General features: G+C 38.9%; 1 protein-coding gene across 1 annotated transcript in view; it reads right to left on the bottom strand.

The window, feature by feature from the left end:
- The window catches only part of MAMDC2 (MAM domain containing 2), a 175,881-nt gene that overhangs the window by 21,059 nt on the left and 128,227 nt on the right, over positions 1 to 26,595 (bottom strand). Inside the window, exons 10-11 of the mRNA XM_008060050.2 lie at positions 16,019 to 16,112; positions 12,527 to 12,679 (exon numbers count right to left, since the gene is read on the bottom strand). Coding sequence (XP_008058241.1) covers positions 12,527 to 12,679; positions 16,019 to 16,112 — 247 coding nt within the window. The remainder of the gene's footprint in view (positions 1 to 12,526; positions 12,680 to 16,018; positions 16,113 to 26,595) is intronic.

A 26,595-nucleotide genomic window follows, 5' to 3' on the forward strand; every position in this document is an offset into this window, starting at 1 on the left:
TACTTCTCGATAGCCTCAGTATGTTCTTCTACTTCTTCATCAAGCACGTTGTCAAGTCCTCTACCAGCTCGTCTTGCCTTGTGAATAATTGTCCTAATTTTTTCATCCATCTCCGGGAAGTCCTCTTCAAAATCATTCATGACTTCACAAGTTCTTCAGGTAGTCATTTGCAATTTCTGGTTTTAATTCATGCATTGCAGCTTTGATCAATGTTATGGTATCGGTAATATAGTGAATGATTTCCAGAACTGCATTATGTCCACATTAGGGCCACATCAATTGCTGATCAAATAGAATCAAATACCAAGAAGGTGTATGTAATTTTGACAAACTGAGTGATGGCCTGGTCAAGAGGTTGAAGCAATGAGGTTAAATTTGGAGATAAAAACACAACCTCCACATTTTCATTTTCATAGAAGACAGATTTAAGATGGTCAGGTGCATCGTCTATTATTATAGGACTTTAGATTTCGGCCTTTCCTCTTTCAAATATTTTTTCACTTCTGGAATAAAGAATTGGTGGAACAATTCCATAATAAGATGGCTGTCACCAGCACTTTCTGATTATGTGGTCAGAACATAGGCAGATAATTTTTGGTTTTGTTATTGAGAGCACATGCATTCTTCCCTCTATACACTATGCCTGGTTTTATCATACGGCCTACGGTGTTGTCACATAGTAAGAGTTTATCTGTCCTTTTCATGTCTTATACCTTGATGCCTTCTTTGCATTTTATGAATGTAGTTTTATTAGAATTTTCTTCCAGAAGACCTGAAGACTTGCTTTACTTTTTATTTTTTATTTTTTTTAGTTGGAGTCTCACTCTGTCATCCAGACTGGAGTGCAGTGGCCGCTCCCGGCCACCACAGCCTCAACCTGCTGGGCTCCGGCGATCCTTCCTGGGCTCAAGCAATTCTCCCGCCTCAGCCTCCCAAAATGCTGGGATTACAGGTATGAGTCAATGCACCCAGGTGGAAGATTTGTTCTTAACACAGATCTTAGCCGCCTCAGCATACAATTATTTTTCTTTCCTTAAGTTGATAACATTCACCTTCTCACTTATCGGAAGTATTTATGGCTTCTCTTTGGCATATCTAAATTGCCTGTGCTTTGGGGCCATTATGAAGTAAAATAAAGGTGATTTGAACACAAGCACTTGTGATATCACGACAGTCAATCTGATAAGTGAAATGGCTACTTATTGACTAATGAGAACATAGACAGTGTGGGTGGTACTGGACAAAGAGATGATTCACATCCCAGGCGGCGGGATGGAGCAGGGCAAGGTAGGATAGCATTCAATTTCATCATGCTACTCACAATGGCATGCAATTTAAAACTTATGAATATTTCTGGAATTTTCCATTTAAGGTTTTGAACCATGGTTGACTGTGAGTAACTAAAACTTCAGAGAGCAAGACCACAGATAAGAGGGGACTACTGTAAGTAGTATCTGTGTTAGGACATTTTCTGTTTCTGCCAGGATAGACTACTCAGGTAAATGGTGGCAGGAAATAGATTGTGAAGTCCTGAAGAGTTCATCCTACCTCGACACGAGTCACTATCCATCTGTCACAGATGCCTTTATTATTTTATTAAATAGGAGTCAAATGGTGGGGATAGATTTTTTTTTGTCTTTGTTGTTGTGCTACTAAAATAACTTATTCTACAAATGTTTCCTAAATGTTAGTCAGACAAATACCACCTTCATGCTAGTTTTTATCTATCTGCATACTACCTGCACTATTATTCAATATTTTTATTTAAGTAGATTTAATTTTTATTACTTCAATACATTAATTCAAATAGGAAATTTCATATTAGCCTGAAAAACAGACAGCTATCTATAAATCTGTGAAATAATGGTTTTGATGTTCTGGTTATATATATATTTTTATACACGAGTATTACTACCAAATTAAAAAAAAATTCATGTACTTACTACTTGAATAACCTGGTGTTATATGTTATGTAATTTGGGAAAACTTGGCTTAAGATTTCCAATAAACCTTCTGGTTTCCACTAAGTCATTTTACCTGTAGTCATAGCATGATTTTCTATTTTATAAAAGCACAAATGACAGAAAACAATGTGTCCAGAAAAGTGTCCCAGAAATAAACATCAAAATTTGTAAGAGATTCACTAACTATAAAAATAATAATACTATTCATTTTAGTGGAGCTTATATATTACCTTTAGCAAAAAAACTCTTTTCACTTATCAATTAACATTTTATTATTTCAGAATACATCTTCTGTTGAAGGGAAATTTAAGTGACATTCATCTAAGCAACATTACATTTACTCTTAGATCACTTTTTAAAAAATCTTTAGGTGATTGTGAAAGTGGTTTCTGTGAAAACGGAACAAAAAAGACAATTGCAATATATTATTACTATGATAGATAACAAAGACTCTTTGCTTGACAGAACTTTAGTCAGGCTCCTAAACCTTAGGTCTATCTTTGCATTTCCTTATAAAATCCCATTTTAGCAAGAACTCTAAGTTAGTTTAGTAAGAACCCCCACCTCCACTCTTAAAATCTGATTAACTCCAATATCTGATTAGGTTCCTCATCCTCCACCACCCTCCAGGTAATATCTGATGACCCTAATCTGTCTTCAGCAGGAATCATGTCATATTGGTTTAACCATAATCCTCCTTACCCCTGATATTACTTCTTAGTAATTTTCCATCCACTGATTCTCACCCAGCTTCTTGACTATAAATCCCCAGTTGCCCATGCTACATTCAAAGTTGAGGACCCAACCTCTCTCCTCTACTGCAAAATCCCATTGAGTGATCTCTATACCAATTGCAGTGGTCCTGAAAGTCTGCCTTACCATGCTTTAACAGGAATAATTGAATAATTTTTTCTTTAACATAGATGTCCCCAATATTTGTTATTAAAGATAGGGACTTATACAGGGAAAGAAGTAGACAATTCCATATTCTTTTGGGTAGTTCACAGCCAAAGGCAGCATAAGTGTTAACATTAATACTCTCCTCCTCCTACCCTCTGTTGAAGAACAGAACACTGTGCAATAACATAATCTCAGACAGAGCAAGACCTTGGGTAGAACAGTCAGAAAACATCAACAAAAGAATACAGTTGTAACAGGCCAGAGACACAAAGATCTCATTCAAAGCACTATGACTGGTTGCCTTGTAATGCAGAAGAAAAGAGAAAATGCCTTCAAATTTTGAGTATAATAATCATGTTATTAAACCAGTGATACTAAAAAATAAAATACCAAAGGCATTCCCATTGGCTTTGTTGAGTAATTTATCGCAGATTTACACTCTGCTGTAAGTTACTCAACAAAGAGTAAGAATTTAATTTTAATTATCTTAGAAAAAAAGATATCTAAAACCAAAACCCACTGTTGCCTTACTAAAATCTGGTGTGGCCATGTGCTCTTTGAACTATGGACATTGCCATGTTCCTAAGCTTTGGCCTCCTCCCCTCCCTTGAAGAAGTGAACTCCTCTCTCTCTCTCTTTCTCCTTGATCCCTAATTTACTTTATAAGTAAACTATATTTAAAAACAAACAAACAAACAAAAAACCACCTGTTTTGAAATTATCAGAGAGCCTCCCAAGCAGCAAGGACTTGAGGGACTAAGATCCCAGAGAAAATGGAAGGTCAATGAAATTAGCTCAATAGTGTTCAAGTTGCCTTCCACCTTGGGACACTTGCCAATTCAGTTTAGAGACCAAACAGAGAAAAGCTGCCATGTAGTGGAGAAACCAATAGATTTTATTGGATCGGGAAGACAATAACCAGATATCAGGGTTACCAAAGCAGCCAGGGCTTTGAAGACCAAGTTTCATATCAAACAAGAGGTTCAGAAAAGTGAATCCATCACTTGGCAATCTCTTTTTGAGGCATTTGCCAAATTTTTAACTTGCAGAGAGCAAGAAACCTTGAAGTCAAATGCAAAACAAAATGAATTTTCAGCAACCTCATCAACTGAAGTGACAAAAATTGATGTTTAGAACATACTAAGAAGAGTCTCTAATTAAACCCCAAGATATATTTTTTTGGAGACTATACCCTAGGTATAGTGAAGAACCAGTGGTAGATCAGCAAAATAGAACTACAATCACACCTCAAGAAAGTTTAGTTCTAATTGGACTGAGGGGACCTGTTGTACTCTAGTTGTCTATTTGAGAATAAGTTGAATCCTACCTGAAGGAAAGCATCTTCACCCCACAGTTCTGTAATATTTTATTGACAGTGTCCAGTATTCAATCGAATTTACCAGACATTTTAAGAAACAGAACCAAAGAAGGTGAGAAGAGGAGAAACAGACAATAGAAAAAGAACCACAGGTGACCCCCATATGCATTTATCACACAAGGACTGTAAAAATAACTATGATTAATAATTTAATAGTATAAGCTTTAAGCATTTAAGTATATGCACAAGAAAATAGATAATAAGATGGATAATTTAAATAAATAACTTAAATTTATTACAAAGCAACAAAATAATGGGGAGGAATATGGAGCATTCAGAATGATGGAGTAAGGACCTCTGAAAATCTGCCCCACCGTAAGAGCAATGAGAACACTGGCAAAAACTGTCACAATCAACGTTTTCAGAACTTTGGAACTTAAATAATGGCTTTCAACAATTCAAGAGTGTTTATGCACCTTGGAATGGATTAAAAGGACTGAATCTTGCTAAGAACAGTGACTTTTTACTTGTCCTAATTCCTTCCCATCTCCTGTGCTCTACAAGAGGCTTGAAAATCAAGTGCTTTGCAACTAAGGTATCTGTAAAACGCAGCAGCCTGGCAGCCACTGGATGGGGGAGAACAGATGTGAAGCTCCCCAAAAACCATGTCTCTAGAGAACTGGCATTATTTAACATGTTTGGAAGCTCACTAAAATACTCTATCTCAGGGCTTGTCTTTATTTAGCCTGACTGAGATAAGTCTTACTCTGTATGAACAATCTCATTCCCGTGGCATTAGTCATAATCAGTTAACTAATTGTTTAATATTGCAACTGCCTGAGGTGGCATTAACAATTGAAGCTAACACAAGGCTAACAAACAATTTTTTAAAAAAAATTGAGAAACAGGATGTTTGTAGGGAGCTTTGCAAAACTCCAAAGTAGTCATGACAATCTGAAAGGCCGCATACATATGCAGAGCTGTACTCATACCTAAGAAAAAAAGGAGAAAATTCTAATCTATGACTTCTAGCTGACCTTGAGGCCCTGCATGAGAAAAAGATGAAGGCTAAGGTAAAGTTGTAAACTGCCTACTGGAGCATTGAAGACATGCCCCAAGACAAACACAGAACCTGTTGGCAAGTGCTTGGAGATGTATGGGTTAAAGGCATCTAAGGAGAGTCTCTGTTCAATAATTAGTGGACCATTAAACTAACAAAGCAGAGACATATACAACAAAGAATACAGACTCTATAGAATTAGTCCAAGAAAGTGCCTTAAAAAAAAACATACAGCAGCAATGCCAATGAAAACAAAAACAACACACAGCAATAACAAAAACTCTGAGGAGGAAGATAAGCTATAAAATTATATTACTTAAGATGTACAGTATCCAACAAAAATTATGACACACACATAAAACTATGGCCCATCTACAGGACAAAAACAGTTAACTGAAATTATTACTGAAGAAGTCTCACCATTAAACTTACTGTATAGATTTTAAGTCAACTATCATAAATATGTTTAAAGAACTGAGGACAGTCATGTTTAAATAACTAAGGGAAAGTATGAAAATAATACCTCACTGGACAGAGAGCATCATTAAAAATACTAGGAAATTATAAAGAACTAAGTAGAAATTATGGATTTGAAAAGTATAATAATTGAAATTAAAAAATTAATGAGAAGGGCTCAGCAACAGATTGGAAGTGGTAGAAGAAATAATCACTAAACAAGCAGATCAACTGAGATTAATTCAAGTTGAGTAATAGAAAGAAAAAAAGAATGAAGGAAAATGAACAAAACCTCAGAGAAATGTGGGACACTATCAAGTGTACTAACATATATAAAATGGGAGTCTTAGAGGGAGGAAAGAGAAAAAGTGGGAAGAAATAATATTTGAAAAAACAATCATCAAAAAATTTCCGGCTGGGTGCAGTGGATCACATCTGTAACTCCACCATTTTGGGAGCCTGGGCAATTTGGTGAGACCTCATCTCTATAATAGATCAAGAAAAATTAGCCTGGTGTGATGGTACAAGCCTGTAGTTTCTGCTACTTGGAAGGCTGAAGCAGAAGGATCACCTAAGTCCAGCAGCTTGAGTTTGCAGTGGCCATGAGCATGCTACTGCATTCCAGCCTGGGTGACAGAGTGAGACTCTGACACACACATACAAAAAAACTTTCCAAGCTGGGCTCGGTGGCTCAGCCTGTAATCCTGTGCCTTTGGGAGGCTGAGGTGAGTGGATTGCCTGAGCCCATAGGTTTGGGACCCACCTGGGCAGGCGAGACCTCATCTCTACAATAAATCAAAAAATTAGCCGGGCCTGGTAGCACGTACCCGTAATTCCGGCTACTCAGAAGGCTGAGGTGGAAGGATCGCCAGAGCCCAGCAGGTCGAGGCTGCAGTGGCCAGGAGCGGCCACTGCACTCCAGTCTGGGCGACAGAGTGAGACTCCAACTCAAAAAAAAAAAAATCAACTTTCCAAATTTGATGGAAAAATATTAATCTACACATTCAAGAAAGTCAAAGAACTCCAACCAGGATAAATTCAAGGAGTCATTCCTAGAAAAACCACATTTAACTGTTGCAAGACAAAGACAAGGAGAGAACCTTGAAAGCAAGATAAAAGTGACTCCTCATATACAAGGGATCCTTAATAAGATTAACAGCTGACTCCTCATCAGAAACAATGAAGGCCAGAAGGCAGTGAGATGACATTCAAAAGTGAAACAGACCAAGAATTCTATATGCAAGAAGACTACCCTTCAAAAACAAAGGAGAACTTAAAGCATTCCCAGATAAATAAAAATGGAATTCAGCACTGCTAAAGGGAGTTCTTCAGGTAGAAAGGAAAGAACACTAGATAGTAACTCAAATATATATGAAGAAATAAAAGGCACTAAATAAAGGTAATTGCATAGGTAAATATAAAAAACAGAAAAAAGTGTATTTTTGATTCTCTTTTCTTCTTCTAAATGATTTAAAAGACAACTAACTGCATAAAGTAATAATTATAAAACTGTGCTGACAGGCTTATAATGCAAAAATATGTCATGTGCATGATAATAGTACAAAGATGGAAGGAAGCAAAGTTTGTTAATATTAATATGAACTAGATTGCTTTAAGTTAAGATACTAATTGTTATCTTTATGGCAATGACTATGAAAATAACTTAAAATATATGTAGTAAAAATTAACAAGAAGGGATTAAAATGGTATATTAAAACATATTTATTCAACATAAAACATTTGGTAATGAAAGAATAACAGAACAACAAAAAAGACATATAGAAAAAATGACAAAATGCAAATGCAAAATCTGCCTTATTAGACATTATATAAAATATATATGAATTTAATACTGTGATCAAGCACCAGGGATTGGTAGACTGCATTGAAAAATGATCTAATTATATACCATCTCCAATAGACACACACTTTATTTTTTATTTTTATTTATTTTCCACTTTTTAAAATTATTATAAAGATGTGAGGTACTATTCAGGGTTAGGTATACAAACGTTGATTGTGCAGGTACCCTTATTGATGAGGTATGCCCCTCCCTCCCCTAGCAGTTTCCCTCAACTGCCAATCCTACCCCCTCTTCCCTGACAGTTTCTCCCTACTGCCAATCCCTTTCTTATAGTAATATAATTGTTCAAGGTCCACTTATGAGTGAGAACATATGGTACTCTCAATAGGCACACTTTAGATTCAAATACACAAATAAGTTGAAAGTGAAAGGTTGGAAAAACATACAACATTTATGCAGTTCCCAAAAGAGAACTAGAGTGGCTAAAATAATATAAGACAAAATAGTCAGGAGATGCCACCTCATATCATTCAGATGACTATAATAAAAAAGAAAAAATTACAAGTGTTGGCAAGGATATGGAGAAACTGGAACCCTAATATACTGATCATGGGGATGTAAAATGGTATAGCAACTTTAGAAAATAGTCTGGCAATTATTAAATGGTTAAATAGGGTTACCATATAATCCAACAATTCCACTCCCTGATGTATACCGTAAATAAACGAAAACATATATACACAAAACCTTGTAAATAAACCACACAGCATCATTACTTATTATAGCCCAAAGTAGAAACAACCCAAATGTTCATCAACTGATAAATAGATAAACCTTGAAAACCTTATGATTAATGAAAGAAGCCAGATACAAAGGATTACATACTGTGTTATTCCATTTATATGAAAGGTGTAGAATAACCAAATTCATATAGACAGAAAGTAGATCAGTAGTTATCTAGAGATGGGCACGGAAGAAAAAAGATGAGGAGAGGAAAATGGGAAAGACAGTTCATGGCTATGGGGCTTCTTTGGAGGTGATTAAAATGTTCTGTAATTAGATTGTGATAATCATTGCACAACTTCACGAATACATTAAAAACCACTGAATTATGCACTTCAAAAGAGTGGTGTGTGAATTCTATGCCAATAAAGTTATTATTTTAAAATATTAACAAATGAAAATTCTCGAATTGAAAATCAGAATTATTGAATTGCATACAGTGCTCATATTTAAGTCACTCTCATTTTACTCCATAAGGGTCTCAAAGTGCAAGAGTATGGATGCTAGCAATTCAGATATGCCAAAGAGAAGTTGCAAAGTGCTTTCTTTAAGTGAGAATATGAACATTGAGGCAGAATATGGATTGTCAAATTCTTCAGAGTCCATCTCACCTTGATGTAAGTCACTATCCATCTGTCATAGATAACTTCAGATAACTTTGTTATTTTATTAAATAGGAGCTAAATGGTGGGGGTAGATTTTTTGTTGTGTTTTGTTTTTTTATTTGGTTATTGTTCTACCAGAATGACTTATTCTACAAATGTTTCCCAAACTTTAGTCACATGAAAATGCCACTTTCATTATATTTTTATCATTAATACAGAATCCAATGTCCTGTCCCTCAAGTTATAAATAATCTAGTTGTGTGACTGACCAATGCAGAAGATTGAAACAGGACCCCTACCTATCACCACAAAAATAAACCTAAACATAAACCCTCAAATTATAAGAATCTTAGAAAACGCAAGAGACACCCTTACAGAAATTGGAGTAGGCAATCAATTCCTTATTAAAACTCCAGGTGTCCATGCCATAAGAGATAAGATAGACAAGTGGGATCTTATTAAACTGAAAAGCTTCCGCAAAGCAAAAGAAATCATTAAGAGAGTGAGGAGACAGCCCACAGAATGGAAAAAAATATTTGCCAACTACATATCTGACAAAGACCTAACATTCAGGATCTACAAGGAACTCAAACGTGCTGAAAGGAAAAAAAAACAGCCCCATTAAAAAGTGGGCAAAAGATATAAATAGACACTTCTCAAAAGAAAACATGTGGGGATCCAACAGACACATGAAAAAGTGTTCAGCCTCACCAATCATCAGAGAAATGCAAATCATAACCATATTGAGATACCACCTTTTCCCAGTAAGAATGGCCATCATTAATAAAACAAACAACAACAGATGCTGGTGAGGATGCGGAGGAAAGGGAATGCTTCTGCACTGATGGTGGGAATGCAAACTAGTTCAACCTCTATGGAAAACAGTGTGGTGATTTCTAAAAGAACTAGAAATTGACCTTCCATATGACCCAGCAATCCCCCTACTGGGAATATACCCGGAGGAACTCAAATTATTCTACAAAAAAGATACCTGCACACGCATGTTTATTGCAGCATTATTCACAATGGCAGAAACATGGAACCAACTGTTCTGCTCATCATCAAACCTGGACTGGATAAAATAAATGTTACGTAGCCATAAAGAAGGACAAACATATGAACTTCACAGCAACTTGGATGGATTGAGAGTCAATAATGCTCAGTGACTTATCACAGAAACAAAGAACAAAGTACCACATGTTCTCACTCATAAGTGAACCCTGAACATTTACCATAATACTATAAGAAAGGGATGGGAGGGGTGGACACAACATCTGTAAGGATACCTGATCTCAAACCAGGCAAAGTGGGGACTAAAGGGAGGCCCGAACTTGACCTGTACGGTGTTCACTCATATACCTAATCCTGTGTGTACCACACGTCTTTAAAATAAAAAAATAAATCCAACCGTGAAGATAAGATAGATATAAACATAGAAAGATTAAGTACCTATAACTAGACTGGCATGATGTAGGGTTCCCAAGATCCCCCTGCTATTTCTCTTGTCCTGATAGAGAAACACTGAGTGGCCTGACCCCTCTGGGATTGGTCCAGCTACATGGTTCATACATTTTTTTCTGGAGGTTTGAATCCAAGCCAGAGCCTTGAACATTACCACATGCTGATGAAGGTGTTTAGGTTGTTGCCCAGAATACGGAAAGAAACTAGCCCTGGCCGTAACAAATCTCTTAAATTCTCACATAAAACTTTATACCTTGACTCATTTGTTACAGACATACCTAGTCTCTGTTGTGAGGATGCTGCAACCCATTCTGTAAGTAAAGTTTCCCTAATAAATGCTTTGGACTGATCACACTGGCGTATAGTACTTCTTTCTTTGGAATCCCAATTGACTCCTTCTCTGGATGGTTTGGGGCACTCCCTTGTGGGAACACTCTTGCTGCCACTTTTGGGACAATTTCGGTTGCAGCTTCATATGGAAGTAATTGAGGAAGCAGCAACAGCCACTGCTACTAAAAAAGAAAGCCAAGGAAGAGGAGGTCGTGAACACAAGGTAAGGAAGGGAAGGGACATGTTGAGTTCCTGCTTCCTAGAAGCACTCTGAGAGTGGCTTTAATATAATATCATCAGAATTACTGTTACTCTTCTAAGTCCTCTCTGTTAGATCTTCTTCTTCTCTTTGACCTCTTCAGTTTGGAGTGCCCCAAGCTCAGCACTTGGTCCACTTCTGAGTCTACATACACTCCCCTAGAGATATCACCCATTGCAAGGTTTTAAATTCTATCCATAAGCCAACAACTCCCAGTTTAGACATCTTTCCTGAACATCAGATTGTCTCCTCAACATCCCTACTTGATACTATCAGGTATATCAAATCTAACATGTTTAAAACTGAACTCCTGATCATTCCAACAAACCTATCCACTCAATTATTTCTACTTCATTGTCAACAACTCTATGCTCCAGTTCCTCTTTTTCTCTTACTCTTATCTAATCCATCATGAAATTCTGTGGTTCCACTTTCAAAATATATCCAGAATTTGATCACTTATCACCACTTCCATTGCTACTGCACAGTCTAATCTACTGTCCACCATCTTTAGTCAAATTCACCATCACTGTTCATCTGGATTAACTGCAGCATCCTCACAACAGGGCTGTTTGACTTCACTCTTGCTTCATTTGCACCCCAGTCTTTTCTCAGCACAATAGCCAGAGCAATCCTAATAAAATCAGGTCAGATTGCTTCTCTCCTAAGCTCAGTACTCTCTAGTATCTTCCCATTTGAGGTAGAGCAAGATCCAAAGACCTGATTAATTGTAAGGGCCTCTGTGATCTGGCCTACCATTATTTCTATGACTCATTTGCTAGTACTCTCTTCCTACCTCCCTCTGCTTCAGCTAAACTAGCCTGTTCCTAAGACATATTAAACATGCTTCTACTTACAGGGCTTTGTGCTGACTGTTTCCTCTACATAGAACACGTCTTTCCAGACATACCCTTGGCAAGTTACCTTGACTCTTTCAAGTTTACCTTCTCGATGAGTCCTATCATGACTCCCCTATTTAGATTAGTTAATTCCACCCACATCCTCCTCTCAATTCCTGAGTTCCTTTGTCTGCCCCATTTTTTTTTATTGCAGTTTGTGCATCTTTCACAGAAAATGCATCCCCTTACTGCCTACAACTCAAGGGGACTGTTCCTTCTGTTTTCATCCTAAGGATGCTGTGAATCATATTTCACAGATGAGTCTTCCATCTTTGTTTTAGCTACCAGAAAGTGTGGAGTCAAACTTGTATGCCTTCTCCCTTGTCTGTCAGCACATTTTGTATACTAGACCTCAGCCGTGGCTCCAGTTTTGATATTTTTAAATTCTTTTTCCCACTTCTTTTGTCTCTTTCTCTTAGATTTTTAAGTGTACTTTTAATTACGTTATATCTGCATGTCTTTGTAAGCCCTTTAGATCCTTTTTGCAGCAATATCCATAAGCACTGCAATAAACAGAAGGAATGGTTTTCAATGTACATATTGAATTATCCTCTGTGTGTACAATCACACGTGTGTTCATTCTAGACACAAGACATACGTTTGCACATTTCAAAAAGCAGTCAGCAATCCCTAGAATGCTATTTTTGAAGGTTTCCTTAGGAAACAGCACCATGTGGCATAACTCACCTACCCCAGCAGTGTGATCTCCCTTTGGTCCTGTGTAGGAAGTGGGGGTTTCTCCTCTACCCCGGTGCCAGCTGCTCCGGTTTCTTTTCTCCTGAGTAAATGCACATTCATCTTGTTCGAAAGTACACTCTCCAGGTGGAGGTGGAAGTCTCGCTACAAGAAAATGGCAGGTGTTGAAATTGCTGAGACACATTCAGTGAATCTGTGTTACCAGCAGCCCCTCTGTGTGCATGAGTGTTGTCTGGCCATGCTCCATGCAATGGAGAGGTGGCCCCTGTCAGTGGTTCACCTACACAGAGCCCTGGCTTCCAGCTAGAGGGTGCGCTTCACCATGGGTCCTGTCACAGAGGCAGAGAATAACCAGAAATTTACATCTAGGTGGGGTGCAGTGGTTCATGTCTGTAATCCCCAAACTTTGCGAGGCCAAGGTGGGAGGATTGCTTCAGCCCAGGAGTTTGAGACCAGCCTGGGCAACATAGTGAGACCTCATCTCTTCAAAAACGACAACAACAAAAATAAACCTGGTGTGGTGATGCATGCTGGTGGTCCTAGCTACTCGGGGGACTGAGGCAGAGGTGGTCACCTGAGACTAGGAAGTTGAAGCTGGGGTGCTACTGTACTCCAGTCTGGGTGACAGAGTAAGAACCCTGACTCAAAAAAAAAGAAAAGAAAAGAAAAGAAAAGCAGGAAAGAAAGAAAAGAAATCTCAATCTAAAATATTGGAATACTTGAAGAAAGGAAATTTTTCTCTGACTTGTGAATTTATTTGTGCAAATTAGCTCTGAAAATTGGAAGAAGATTTCATTTGTGAAAATATGGCAGATAATAAAACTGCATAGTGCAAGAACTTTCTTCAGAAACCCAGGATGAGTACAGGGTGTGCTCATAACAACTCTATAGTTGCTTTGGAGAAGGGTGAGAATATGAACAAGCTCAATGTACTTCTGCAGGCATAGCTGTTGGAGCAAATGACTTCATTTCTTTGAGCTCAGTATTCTTATCTGTAATGTGGGAATACTAAGGGTACTCCCCTCATGGGTTTGCGAGGCTTAAATGAAATGGTGTAGGAAAAGTGAACATTTCTAACATGAAGTTCTTAATAATTATTAGTTAAGCTGGCTCGGTGGCTCAGCCTATAATCCCGCACTTTGGGAGGCTGAGATGAGTGGATTGTCTAAGCCCACGGGTTCGAGACCCGCCTGGGCAACTTGGCGAGACCTCATCTCTACAATAAATTTAAAAAAAAAAAAATTAGCCAGGCGTGGTAGCACATGCCTTTAGTTCCAGTTACTTGGAAGGCTGAGGCGGAAGGATCGCCGGAGCCCAGCAGGACGAGGCTGAGGTGGCCGGAGGTGGCCACTGCACTCCAGTCTGGGTGACAGAGTGAGACTCCAACTCAAAAAAAAAAAAAATTATTAGTCAAATAAATAGTAGAATTTGCCATTTTGCGAAGCTTTATTTTGAACTTTATTTTGCTTTTCAAAATCAAATGTGTTTTTGAATGTTATTTTCAGTAGCTTTAATAATTACTATAATCAGAATGGTGCAACCTCCCGACTTACTGGGGCCTTCTCCCTTGGCTAAACATAGTTGTACCTCCCTACATCTAGATTCTTAGCATATTTGTCTAATAAATAGTCTGTCTTAAAATTTTTTTTACTCCTTTTCTTTTTCAAAAGCAAGTTAGAATATTAGTAAATAGCCTGTCTTTTATGTCTCTCGTGTGACCGCTATTTAACTTCATTTTATTTTAGGTCCAAGCAGTAGCTAAGGAGGCCTCATTCTCTTTACTGTGCCTTGAATGTAGAGATTTTTAAAATCTGTGTTGTCCTTGCAGCGCCTGACACATCAAAGGACTAAAAACAAATTGTCTTTTAGTTAAATAAACATGGAGACTGTTCTCCCGTGTCAGATTGATACCACAATTTGCCTGTGTGTCAAAGAAATAGACACCCCATGATTTAGGATGCAATGGTAATTAGTGGAAGTAGACTAATGACCGGAGGTGAAGTGCACACTATTTCCTCATTAGATGTAATGTCCAACACATAGCTTGCTAGCATGGTTTTATTTTGTCACTTTCATCAATGTTTGGTCTATTGTTCCACGGTAATTTAATTTACTTAGAAAATATTTATTTTATTGAAAGTTTAAAATTAGGCCGGGCTTGGTAGCTCAGCCTGTAATCCTAGAGCTTTGGAAGGCCGAGGTGAGTGGATTGCCTGAGCCCGCGGATTCGAGACCCGCCTGGGCAACTTGGTGAGACCTCATCTCTACAATAAATCAAAGAAACTAGCCAGGTGTATAGTTCCAGCTACTTGGAAGGCTGAGGCAGAAGGATCGCCAGAGCCCAGCAGGGTGAGGCTGCAGTGGCCGGGAGTGGCCACTGTACTCTAGTCTGGGTAACAGAGTGAGATTCCAACTCAAAAAAAAAAAATTATATGATTAGCAAGTATCTGTGAAATAAGAATTTCATCAATATTGTTTGAAAATCTGCATTTAAGCCGGGTTCGGTGGCTCAGCCTGAATCCTAGCGCTTTGGGAAGCTGAGGTGAGTGGATTGCCTGAGCCTGCGGGTTCGAGACTCGCTTGGGCAACTTGGCGAGCCCTCATCTCTATAATAAAATCAGAAAAATTAGCCGGGCATGGTAGCACATGCCTGTAGTTCCAGCTACTTGGAAGGTTGAGGCAGAAGGATCGCTGGAGTCCAGCAGGTTGAGGCTGCGGTGGCCGGGAGCGTGCCACTGCACTCCAGTCTGGGTGACAGAGTGAGACTCCAACTCAAAAAAAAAAGAAAAAAGAAAATCTGCATTTATATGAGACAATAATAGTAATAATTATAGAAGATATTTTTATTTTGTTTCATTTATGTATCTAGTTTTGAGTTGGGGATATCTGTTGCCCAGGTTGGAATGCAGTGGGTACAATCATGGCTTATCAATGCCTCGACTTCCTGGGCCAGTTGATCCTTCCATCTCAGTCTCCTGAGTAGCTGGGACTATAGGTATGTCCCAACATGCTGAGTTATTTTTTTATTTTTGTAGAGATGAGGTCTCACTATATTGCCCAGGCTAGTCTCGAACTCATGGGCTCAAGCAATCCTCCCATGTTGGCCTTCCAAAGTGCTGGGATTACAGGCATGAGCCACTGTACTCAGCCAGTATTTGTTTTTAAAGCACTGTTTTGTGCCATGTCTTAGGCTAAGAAGTATGTATGTATTATTCCCAACATTCAAGTGAGGATAAAAGGATTAAGTAACTAACTCCTTATGATGAGGATAAAGGGATTAAGTCACATGTACAAAGACATATATTACATTTGGGTCATCAATTTTACATTCCAAAGCCTACTACATAGCTCTGCAGAAGACATTTTTGTCAAAAAAAAGCAAAGGATGAAATAGCACAGATTAAATGTCTGTGTCCTTTAGAGAAACAGGAAAAGAATGAACGGGCCAGGGAGACAAAGAGAGCTGAAATGATGCCTTCTTACCTAGAGACCAGCAGCTTCCCAATTGTATTGTAATGTCATCCAGGGCTACCAGCCCACAGTCCCAAAAACTTTTGCATAGGCTCATGAAAACCACCTGCAATTCATAAAAAGAAAGCTGTGAATTCTGTTCACTGAGAACTGGAAACGCTCAGCAACCTGGGATGTACTTAGCACAGCAGGCATGCGTAAGCAAACTCATATAAATACCTCTACATTGCCGGTATGAATAACAGACTACAGCGGCATGAAGAATGGCTGTCATTTACATATGGAATCACTGTCATCATTTTTCTGAGCAGAGTCAATCTCATAATAATGTATTGTGCACATTCATGCTGAAATTAGTGGCAATCTTTAAAGAACAGACAGTCATAGCAAGGAAGGTAAACGGTTAACTGGGTGACAGAGAAAAGCTTGTCAGGTTTTAAATATTTTCCCCAGATAATCCACGAAGTGCATATAGAGTTGATAGTTTTCTAAGCATTCTTCAAACATTTTCAGTACAAACATTATTGATTTTTTGGAAATGACTTTCTGGCAAGATGCCTCATTCACATTGTGAACCAAATCCTATAGACTTGCCATCTGGAGACTCTCAAGTTTCATTTCCAAAAACAAAGATATGTGTTCGCAGTTGGCATCACGAATAAAAGTCCTAAATGCAGTTATTTTATCAGTCCAAACATTTTTATTGCTGCATGTGTAGGAAAAACAAATCCATACCATACATTATTAAATTTATTGTGCTAGAGAAAGATCTTGGATTTCTTTTATGTCCATTAGGCCAATTTTAAAGGCTACTTTTCATACAGAGGACGAGCAAAGAGAACCATTTAACTCCATTTTTAAGTATCATAAGCTCATATAGTCTATGTTTAATCCCTCAGTTTCAAATCTTAATTCAAACAAAGACAAAGGATAATAAAGCAGAAGTTAAACCTTCTATATGAATAATAACATTTGATTTTTTTTTAGGTTCTAGTATTCAGAATGTTATGTCTTAAACTTATTTGTATTATCAGCAGGGTCTTTCTGCTCCTTGATAATCAGATTTGTTAGAAAGTAGAATTATTTTAAGCAATATTTTAAAATCATCTGACAGTTTAACGGTATGGTAAAATATAAAATGTCTTACCAAGATCTTCAGAATAATTACTAATCATAAAATGTGTTGTTTATTTGTACTATATTCATATTGCTTTCTATTTTAAAAAGGATAGCTTGTATATATAACTATGTTAATATATAACTATGTATATTTACAAAGAACAAAACAAAACAGGGTATGGTTTTTTGTTTGTTTGTTTTCTTGTATACTTCTGTTAATTTTCCCAGCTTTGTAGACTCTAGAGATTATTTGAACATGTAAAATATTTTACTTACAGGGTTTAGGACTGGAAACTTATACCTCTGTTTGCAAAGCAAAAGGTCTGTGTTATCAGTCCTGAGGGTAGTTATATTATATTAGCAATTTTTATTGTCATATGAAAAGGACTATTAATCTGTCTCATAATTTGTTTAATTAATTGTGATGCAGAGAGAAACTTTTGGCTTTCTTTTCTCTTGGCACCTTTAAGGTGCCTTTTTCACAAGTATCGTGAAAAAGTATTTTTTCAATGTGGTAATGAAATGATTCACCATGTATATCATTATCTGTATAAAACTCAAACATTTGGCATGGCAATATAGTTTAAAGAGAAATATTACATACTTTCACATATTTACTATAGTATTATTTTACAATGACCTTAAAACCAAATAAGCAAGCAGGCAAACAAATAAACGCCTCAAATTTTAAAAATAGAGAAACTAAATAAATTATAGAACAATAATTTTTTATTTTATTTTTTTTTTTTGCGTTGGAGTCTCACTCTGTTACCCAGACTGGAGTGCAGTGGCTGCTCCCGGCCACCGCAGCCTCGCCTGCGGGGCTCCGGCAATCCTTCCGCCTCAGCCTTCCAAGTAGCCAGAACTACAGGTGTGCGCTACCACACCCAGCTAGTTTTTTATTTATTGTAGAGATGAGGTCTTGCTACCCAGGCGGGTCTCGAACCCACAGGCTCAGGCAATCCACTCATCTCAGCCTCCCAAAGGCGCGGGATTACAGGCTGAACCACCCAGCCCGGCTTAGAACAATAATTTAAGAAATGGCCCATCACTAGATCTGATAGCCTACGGACATTATTTAGTGGTATAAATATGTATTCTTCTCATTATGTTAAGAAAAAAAGCTATTTGGCCAGTCTTGGAGGCTCAGTCTGTAATCCCAGCACTTTGGAAGGCCAAGGCAAGTGGACTGCCTGAGCCTGCCGGTTCGAGATCTGCCCGGGCAACTTGGTGAGACCTCGTCTCTACAATAAATAAAAAATCAGCTAGGCATGGTAGTGCAGGCCTGTAGTTCCAGCTGCTTGGAAGGCTGAGGCGGAAGGATTGCCAGAGCCCAGCAGGTCGACACTGGGGTGGCCGTGAGTATGCCACTGTACCCTAGCCTGGGTGGCAGAGTGAGACTCTGACTCAAAAAAAGAAAAAGGTATTTAAAATAATAAGACAGTATCATATCTATTTTCATCTAAAAATATGAGAGGAGACCCTCTCAAAACAGAATTTATTTATAAAAAATTGTGTATTTGTTCTTAAATGTGTATTTGTTCTTAAACTTCAGTCACCTTCAAAGTACTCGTTGATGCAATACACCAAGATGATTTTTCCACTGCTCAAAACAGTTTTTGAACTTGCCAATTTTTATTTCTTTTCTTTTCTTTTCTTTTCTTTTTTGAGCTGGAGTCTCACTCTGTCACCCGGACTGGAGCGCAGTGGCCGCTCCCGGCCACCGCAGCCTCGACCTGCTGGGCTCCGGCGATCCTTCCGCCTCAGCCTTCCGAGTAGCCAGAACTACAGGCGCACCCTACCATGGCTAGTTTTTGATTTATTGTAGAGATGAGGTCTCGCCAAGTTGCCCGGGCGGGTCTCGAATCCCCGGGTTCAGACAATCCACTCACCTCAGCCTCCCAAAGCACTGGGATTACAGGTTGAGCCACGGAGCCCGGCCAATTTTTATTTCTTTTGTGCTTCTGCCATTTATTGTTTCACCTCTTCCACATGGGCAAAATGTTTCCCTTTGATGACTTTTTTCATCCCGGGAAACAAAAAAAAGTCTCTCGGGGTGAAATCAGGTGAATAGGGAGGGTGGTGCATGGGGCTCATGCTGTTATTGGTCAAAAACTGCTGAACACCCCACATGGTATGGGCAGGTGAATTGTCATGGTAGAAGAACCAGTGTCCTATCTGCCCCAGCTCGGGACATTTCTTCTGCAAATTATGACACAATCTTCTCAAAACTTCCAGATAAAAACTTTGGTTGACTGTTTGATCAGAGGAACAAATCCCAAATGTACCACAAGGACCTCGCCCTTGTAGTTAAAGAAAATTAGATTGACAGCGGCCTAGACAACATAGCAAGATCTTGTCTGTACAAAAAAACAAAAAACAAAAAATCTGGCAGGGCATGGGGCCTCAAAGTTTGTAGTATCAGCTACTTGAGAGGCTGAGGCTAGAGGATCACCTGAGCCCGGGAGTCCGAAGCTGTGGTGAGCTGTAATCATGCCACTGAATTCCAGCCTGAGAGACAGAGCAAGACACTGACTCAAAAAAAAGAAAAGAAAAGAAATGAAAAAAGGAAAAAGAAAAAGAAATCAGGATATCTACAATTAAGTTGTGGAGTAATGAGTTAGTCATTATTATTTTCCTAAATTGTCATTATCTGTTGTGGTAGCCACTAGGTGCATGTGTCTATTTAAATTAAAATCAAATACAATTAAAAATTCATTCAGTCACATTAGCCACACGTGAAAGTGCTCAAGAGTTACGTGTAGCTATTGGCTACCTGAATTGGACACATCAGATATGCAGCGTTTCTACATTACAGAACATACTATCGGAAGGACCCTTCTGGTTCCTTTTGCGTATCCCAGTTTGTGAACTGCCACAGTGGGCTGAATGAAATGGTAAAGATGTTTTGGACAACAGCAGGCCACTAGGTTGTTTCTATCTTAGAGCTTTGCCACACTTAGAACACTAGCCAGACCACGCCTTTGTTTGTTTGTTTGTTTTTTGAGTCAGAGTCTCACTCTGTTGTCCAGCTTGGGGTGCAGTGGCACACTCACTGCTACTTGCAGCTTTGACCTGCTGGGCTCAGGTGATCCTTCCACTTCAGCCTTTCAAGTAGCTGGAACTATAGGAACATGTCACAGGGCCTGTCTAACTTTTTAATTTATTGTAGAGATGAGGTCTCGCCAAATTGCTCAGGCTGATCTTGAACCCTTGTGCTCAAGCAATCCTCTCACCTCTGCCTCCCAAAGTGCTAGGATTATGGGTGTGAGTCACTGCTCCAGGCCAGACCACATGTTGTTCCCAAAGTCAGTCAACTACTGACTAGAATCAAACTATGGTCTCAAGTTTCAAATTTGTTTGTCAGTTGTCTGCCAGCATTCCAACACACAAAGGAAGCATGACAATTAGACCAGCTTGTTTGGCCTAACATGTTGCCTTTTCCACCTAACTACTAATATTGCTGAGAATGTCAGCTTCTATTTTGGGGCCGCCATTTTACATTTTGCAGGCTACTTGAGGCGGAGAGGTTATTTTAGGGTAGTTGGTGACTGGGCCTGGTTGAGGGAGGACAAAGGAAAAGCCAGACATCTTGTCCTGTTCCTAAGGACTCTCCCTCTGGGTCCAGTTAAGAATGTGACAAGAAGAGAATTAATCATGGTCTAAATGTTTGAGGGGATTAACCTCTTATGTATTTATAGATATATATATTTAAAAACAGTGTTTATTTCATTTTAGGCAGTATTTCAAAGCAAGTTGAACATCCGTAAGGATTGGAAAAAAATCTTGGACTGCTTGCATGTATATTAATATCTTTGTAAGAGGGGAAAAGATGAGGGACCATGTAAAATGATATTCCTTAGAAAGGTATTCCTAATTTTATGCAAATCTCTTAAAAGTTAGGGGCAAATTAAATTTGTTTAAATCAATCTGTCTCAGTGCAGGAAAGGTTTCAGTCCTTAAAATGTTTGTTTTGACGGAGCATATTAATTGCTGAGGACACCTACCTTGACTAACTTTGGAAACATAAATAGGCAGTGAATGGAGAGCTATAAAAACATATACGCAAATAATTAATTTTGAATACACTCAAGTAAGGATCAACAATATTATTAGCTTACTCTTTATTGTACTAAAAATAGACATTGCACATGTGCTTTCATCCATAACAGGGTATTTTCATCTCAGCACTATTGGTATTTTGGGCCAGATAATTCTTTGTTGTAGGGGACTGCCCTGTACATTGTGGGATGTTTAGCAGCAACCCTGGCCTCTACCCACTAGATGCCAGCATCACTTCCAAGTTGTGAAAATAAAAGATGTCTTCAGACATTGCCAAGTGTCCATGGAGGGGTAGGGTGGAGGGAACAAAATCTCCCCAGCTGAGAACCACCGGTCAAGAGTAGTAGAAAACTGTTGTGCCTGGCTTAGGCACTTTCAGATCTGTTATTTCAATTTTTGGATTCACTGTTGATTTCGAACTATTTATTTTCCCCACTCAAAATAAGAGTGTTATAAAAATGAGCAAGATTGAGTTAGTTTTCTCTAACTTAGGTGGTGGTTCCATCAAGCAACAAGATATCCTCAAGTCCTCAAAACAAAAGGTAAAGGAGCAGAAATGCAAGGCAGATGGATTAATACTCAAACTGAATAATCATGCCCTAGATTATCAGGGTTTTACTGTTCTAATTTCCTGCTTCAGAAAACTACAATTGTCAAAGGGTAATAGAATCTCCTCTTTGTTTGCATCTTTCTCCCTTTCAAAAAACGATGATCTACTCTCTAGAAACAACATAATGGCAGGCAATAGAACCTAAAAAGGAACTGAGCAAACTTTCCTAGTAGTATATAATTTTAACTCTCTTCTAAAGTTTTTTTGGGAGAAGGGGGAAGGTTGGTGAGAAGAGAGTCTGTATTGAAACCCAGTTTCAAAGCTGTGTTAGTCAAAGGGACCAGACTGGCCCCTGGCCTGTGAAAGTCCAGAAAGTACCCTGTTAAAGTACCCAGGAAAGAAGAAGGTAGAGAGACATATGTCAGGAATTCATTTTCTCAAACCAAATCAGATTAGGTTTTAAAAGAATTAGTGTGATTTCTTTTCTTTTCTTTTTTTTTGAGTTGTAGTCTCACTCTATCACCCAGACTGGAGTGCAGTGGCATGCTCCCAACCACCGCAGCCTCGGCCTGCTGGGCTCCGGCTATCCTTCCGCCTTGGCCTTCCAAGTAGCTGGAACTATAGGCGCGCACTACCATGCCCGGCTAATTTTTTTGATTTATTGTAGAGATGAGGTCTCGACAAGTTGCCCAAGCGGGTCTCGAACCCGCGGGCTCAGGCAATCCACTCACCTCAGCCTCCCAAAGCACGGGATTACAGCCTGAGCCACCGAGCCCGACTTGATTTATTTTCATTTTATGAGATGTCAGAGTTTAAGAGCTACCAAACGTAACGAGTAGGATTCTACCAGGGGAAAGAGGAAAGAAGATTTGTGGGGAGCTGCGGAATAGAATGAAATAAACTTTTGTGTGCAGTTAAAAATGATTGTATTAAAGAGCGAAACACTAGCTAAATTAAATGTTTTTTTTTTTTTCACTGCCTTTTAGAATGGTTTCCATGGCCTGCTTGACAGACATGGTGGGCCAGGTTGCTGAGTTAATCCACCATCTACTTTACCAATTGAATAGCCCATTTAGGCCTATAATTAGCATGTAAATGATAGCTTCCAGAAGTTGCCTTCTATCTTCGGAAAGAAACATTCCGATCCTGTGCCAACAATACCATCAAGTACCCATGTTCACAAAACGAACTCAGTTAAGTTCTTGTTATAAGTGGCAGACCTCAACAATTTACCAGACGGTTTGATTTTGAGTTAAATTTAACTTTTCTTCTGATGAGGTTTAAATCCTTTGAAATCATTTGCAAATTTGGACATGGCAACTTCAGAGTTGGTGGAATAATTATTCACAAAATTACTATAATCTGGTCAGTGAAATTCCAGAGCCCTTCATTAAAATGCTACTGACACAACTGTAAGATATACTATATAACACAATTGCATTTATTTAACTGTTTGACAATAAGTTGTCATAGAATGTAAAAATACAAAAACACATAGAGTCAAACAAAACAAAAATTTCAATACTGAGATACTTGGCAAAAAGGATGGAATTTTCACAAATCCCTAAAAATATGCTGTGCGAAGGCTTTATCTAGAAAAGTGAGTGTGAGACTTTAGCATTCCGAGGACCTAGCCATGTTTTGGGAAATTGCTGCTAATTTGTAACAGCATGTCTCCTACAGATACTATATTGGGTCTGCATCTCCCAGAATGACCATGTGTTTTTAAATAAGTCTTTAGCTGACCAGCACTTTTTTTTAAAGGATCCATCTGTTTTGTTTTTTCTTTTTTTTAAAGACCCATCTGATTTAATTCAAATTTTGGCTTTGACAAGCAACAAAGATTGAGTAGCTTCCAGCTTCTCCCAATGGGAAAGCCCTTCTGCTCCTAGGAGCCTTCAGGTCTGGGGTGGGGGTTACACTGTGATAGAGTACAGACCTATGGCCTGATTTTTTTCATTGCTACTTGGGAGGTAAACATTTAAATCTCTTCACTCATAGGTTTCAGAAATCTGTATTATTTTTGGATCATTGGGCCAGTGTAAAGGGAAGAGAGGTTCCAGAAAAGAACTCAGAACCAGTCATCTTTTAGAACAACTACTACAATAAAAAAGCCCAGAAAGCCTGTGGTACAAGCTTACACAACATCCTGCTCAAGGAATGAAAGGTTAGACTCCTTCCTGATCCCTGATAGAGCATCTTGCATTATACCCCGTGCTCATTGTCTTGTTTTGTTTTAGGTATTTTAAAGCATGGTTTTGAAAGGCATGATCTTGAAACTCCTCAATTAATAGAACAGGACCAAACATTTGATTTGTGTTTACAATAAGTCATTTTGCCTTACGTCTGTTTATCGTTTTCGGTAGCTTAGCCCAGGAGCTGGAATCTCTTGTTGATTGTGGCTGAGTTTCAGAACTGGCCCACATCAAACCTGCCATAATCTCTCCTCTTCTCCAGAGCAGCTCTTCCCTCGCCTCAGTGATGTCCTTCTCTCCCTTAGCTGATGACATTACCTTCTCCTCCCTCTGCACTGAAAATTGAGGCCCTTAGGAATGAAACCCTGCAATTTCACAACTCCCGTCCCATCCACACCCACAACCTCATCTGAATTTGCACCCATTTTCACTTTTTTCCTTTGTTTTGAGAGCAAAGTTTGCCCGACTCCAAAGTTCATGTTCTTTTCACTGTGGGACAGAGAAGATTACTCCTACATAAGTAGTGTTGAAGACCCAAATGAAAATTAAATGAGCCAGGCTTGGTGGCTCAGCCTGTAATCCCTGTGCTTTGGGAGACTGAGGTGAGTGGATTGCCTGAGCCTGTGGGCTCGAGATCCGCCTGGGCAACTTGACAAGAGCTCATCTCTACAATAACATCAGAAAAATTAGCCGAGCATGGCAGCACACGCCTGTAGTTCTAGCTACCTGGAAGGCTGAGGTGGAAGGCTCGCTGGAGCCCAGCAGGTCGAGGCTGCGGTGGCCGGGAGCATGCCACTGTACTCCAATCTGGGTGACAGAGTGAGACTCCAACTCAAAAAAAATAATAAAATAAAATAAATAAGAAAGCCTCTAAAAATGAATATTAGACAAAGGAAAGATTGTATCACTTTTAGTGTTTTGTACTCTAACTCCACACCCTAATAGTGAGGACATTATTATATTTAATTATTCCATAAACCTTTCATTTTACTGAAGAGAAATAGGTGTGAATGCCTTCCTGCTTTTCACATGCACTACTCAAGAGGGCACATGGCCATTTGGTAATGTTTTTTTTTGTTTTTTGAGTTGGAGTCTCACTCTGTCGCCTAGACTGGAGTGCAGTGGCCGCTCCCGGCCACCGCAGCCTCGCCTGCTGGGCTTCGGCGATCCTTCCGCCTCAGCCTTCCAAGTAGCCAGAATTACGGGCATGCGCTACCACACCCGGCTGATTTTTTGATTTATTGTAGAGATGAGGTCTTGCTGCCCAGGCGGGTCTTGAACCCGCAGGCTTAGGCAATCTACTCACCTTAGCCTCCCAAAGGCCCGGGATTACAGGCTGAGCCACCGAGCCCGGCATTTGGTGATTTCTTATAGGCCTCCAGGCTGCCCATGATTTCGCCTGAAGAAAACAATGCCAAGGTGGACATGCGATGATTCTCTCTGGCCCACCTCCCTTATGGAGTTCCCCTGGTCAGACACTTCCCTGACTGATGTGAAGTTATATAATACAAAAATCAATTTAATTGTCATGTCCAAGGAGATATAAAAATGTCAATCCTACCAGAATCCATGTAGAATTCAATCATTAAACAGCCTCATCCAGAACTTGGAAAAAGAGTCCTTAAAAATGCAGCAATTGTAAGACTATGAAACATTCACAAGATAGAAATTTGGAAGTGGGGAAGGGAGGTAGTGTTTGTAGGTTCGTAAACAAACTTCAGAATAAATGTTTGCCTAATTAAGCTTATTAGTAAAACTATGGGGCAAGAATGCCTAGTCTGTCTTTTCAGATGTCTCTACAGTGCTAAGAAGACAAATTGCCAATCCCGCAATATTCCGTGAAATTAATTATTTAGGGAAGTCGTGAAAGTATGCACTGACATAGACACTATGCTCCTGTAAGCTACGTGTTAGCAACTACCAGTTGTGCTCACCAGTTTTTACAGTAATTTTTACACTAATTGACATGAAACACAAAAAGGAAATGAAACAGGGGAAACAAGAGTATCTCAACCCTTCCTTACTCATATTTAAAGTGATATAGAATCCCTTGAATGACAATCAATGCTACTGGTTTAGTTTGAAAAACTCAAGAATACACTCCTTTTTCTTACTCAGTTCCTCTTTCAATTTGGCGTGAAAACTTATTCCACTTGACAGTATAATTTTCTTTGTTTTGTATACAGAGCCACCCAAATCTGGTTTATAATGTGTTGATTATCTTGTCAGTAATTAATGATCTTGCAATTTCTAGTTTGCATTCAGCTTCCCTGCTTTAATATGCTGGGACATTAATATCCTGGAGTGGTCCTCTCCCAATGTTCCCAGACACCATACAATGTGATGGAAATTCATCTCTTCTCATGTATCTTGTGTACACATTGGCTTTTCTGGTTCCTTAATCCCTTCATACCAAGATAACTTGCTGTTAAATAGCCACCTATTTATAAATCGCTATAGAAACTTTCTAGACTTGCTCTTCTAGCTGAGTGAACTTCTAAGTGATGCCTTTAGAATTTCAGAACCCTAGGTGTTTTACATTTTGCCCTTTTTTAAAATTTAAGGGCAGTGTTAAAAGAAAGATTTGAAAAATGGAAACCCAGGCTGGACTCGGTGGCTCAGCCTGTAATCCTGTGCCTTTGGGAGGCTGAGGTGAGTGGATT

This window comes from Carlito syrichta, unplaced genomic scaffold, assembly GCF_000164805.1.
Source record: "Carlito syrichta isolate Samal-C Ts95f unplaced genomic scaffold, Tarsius_syrichta-2.0.1 Scaffold304493, whole genome shotgun sequence".
NCBI lineage: Eukaryota > Metazoa > Chordata > Mammalia > Primates > Tarsiidae > Carlito > Carlito syrichta.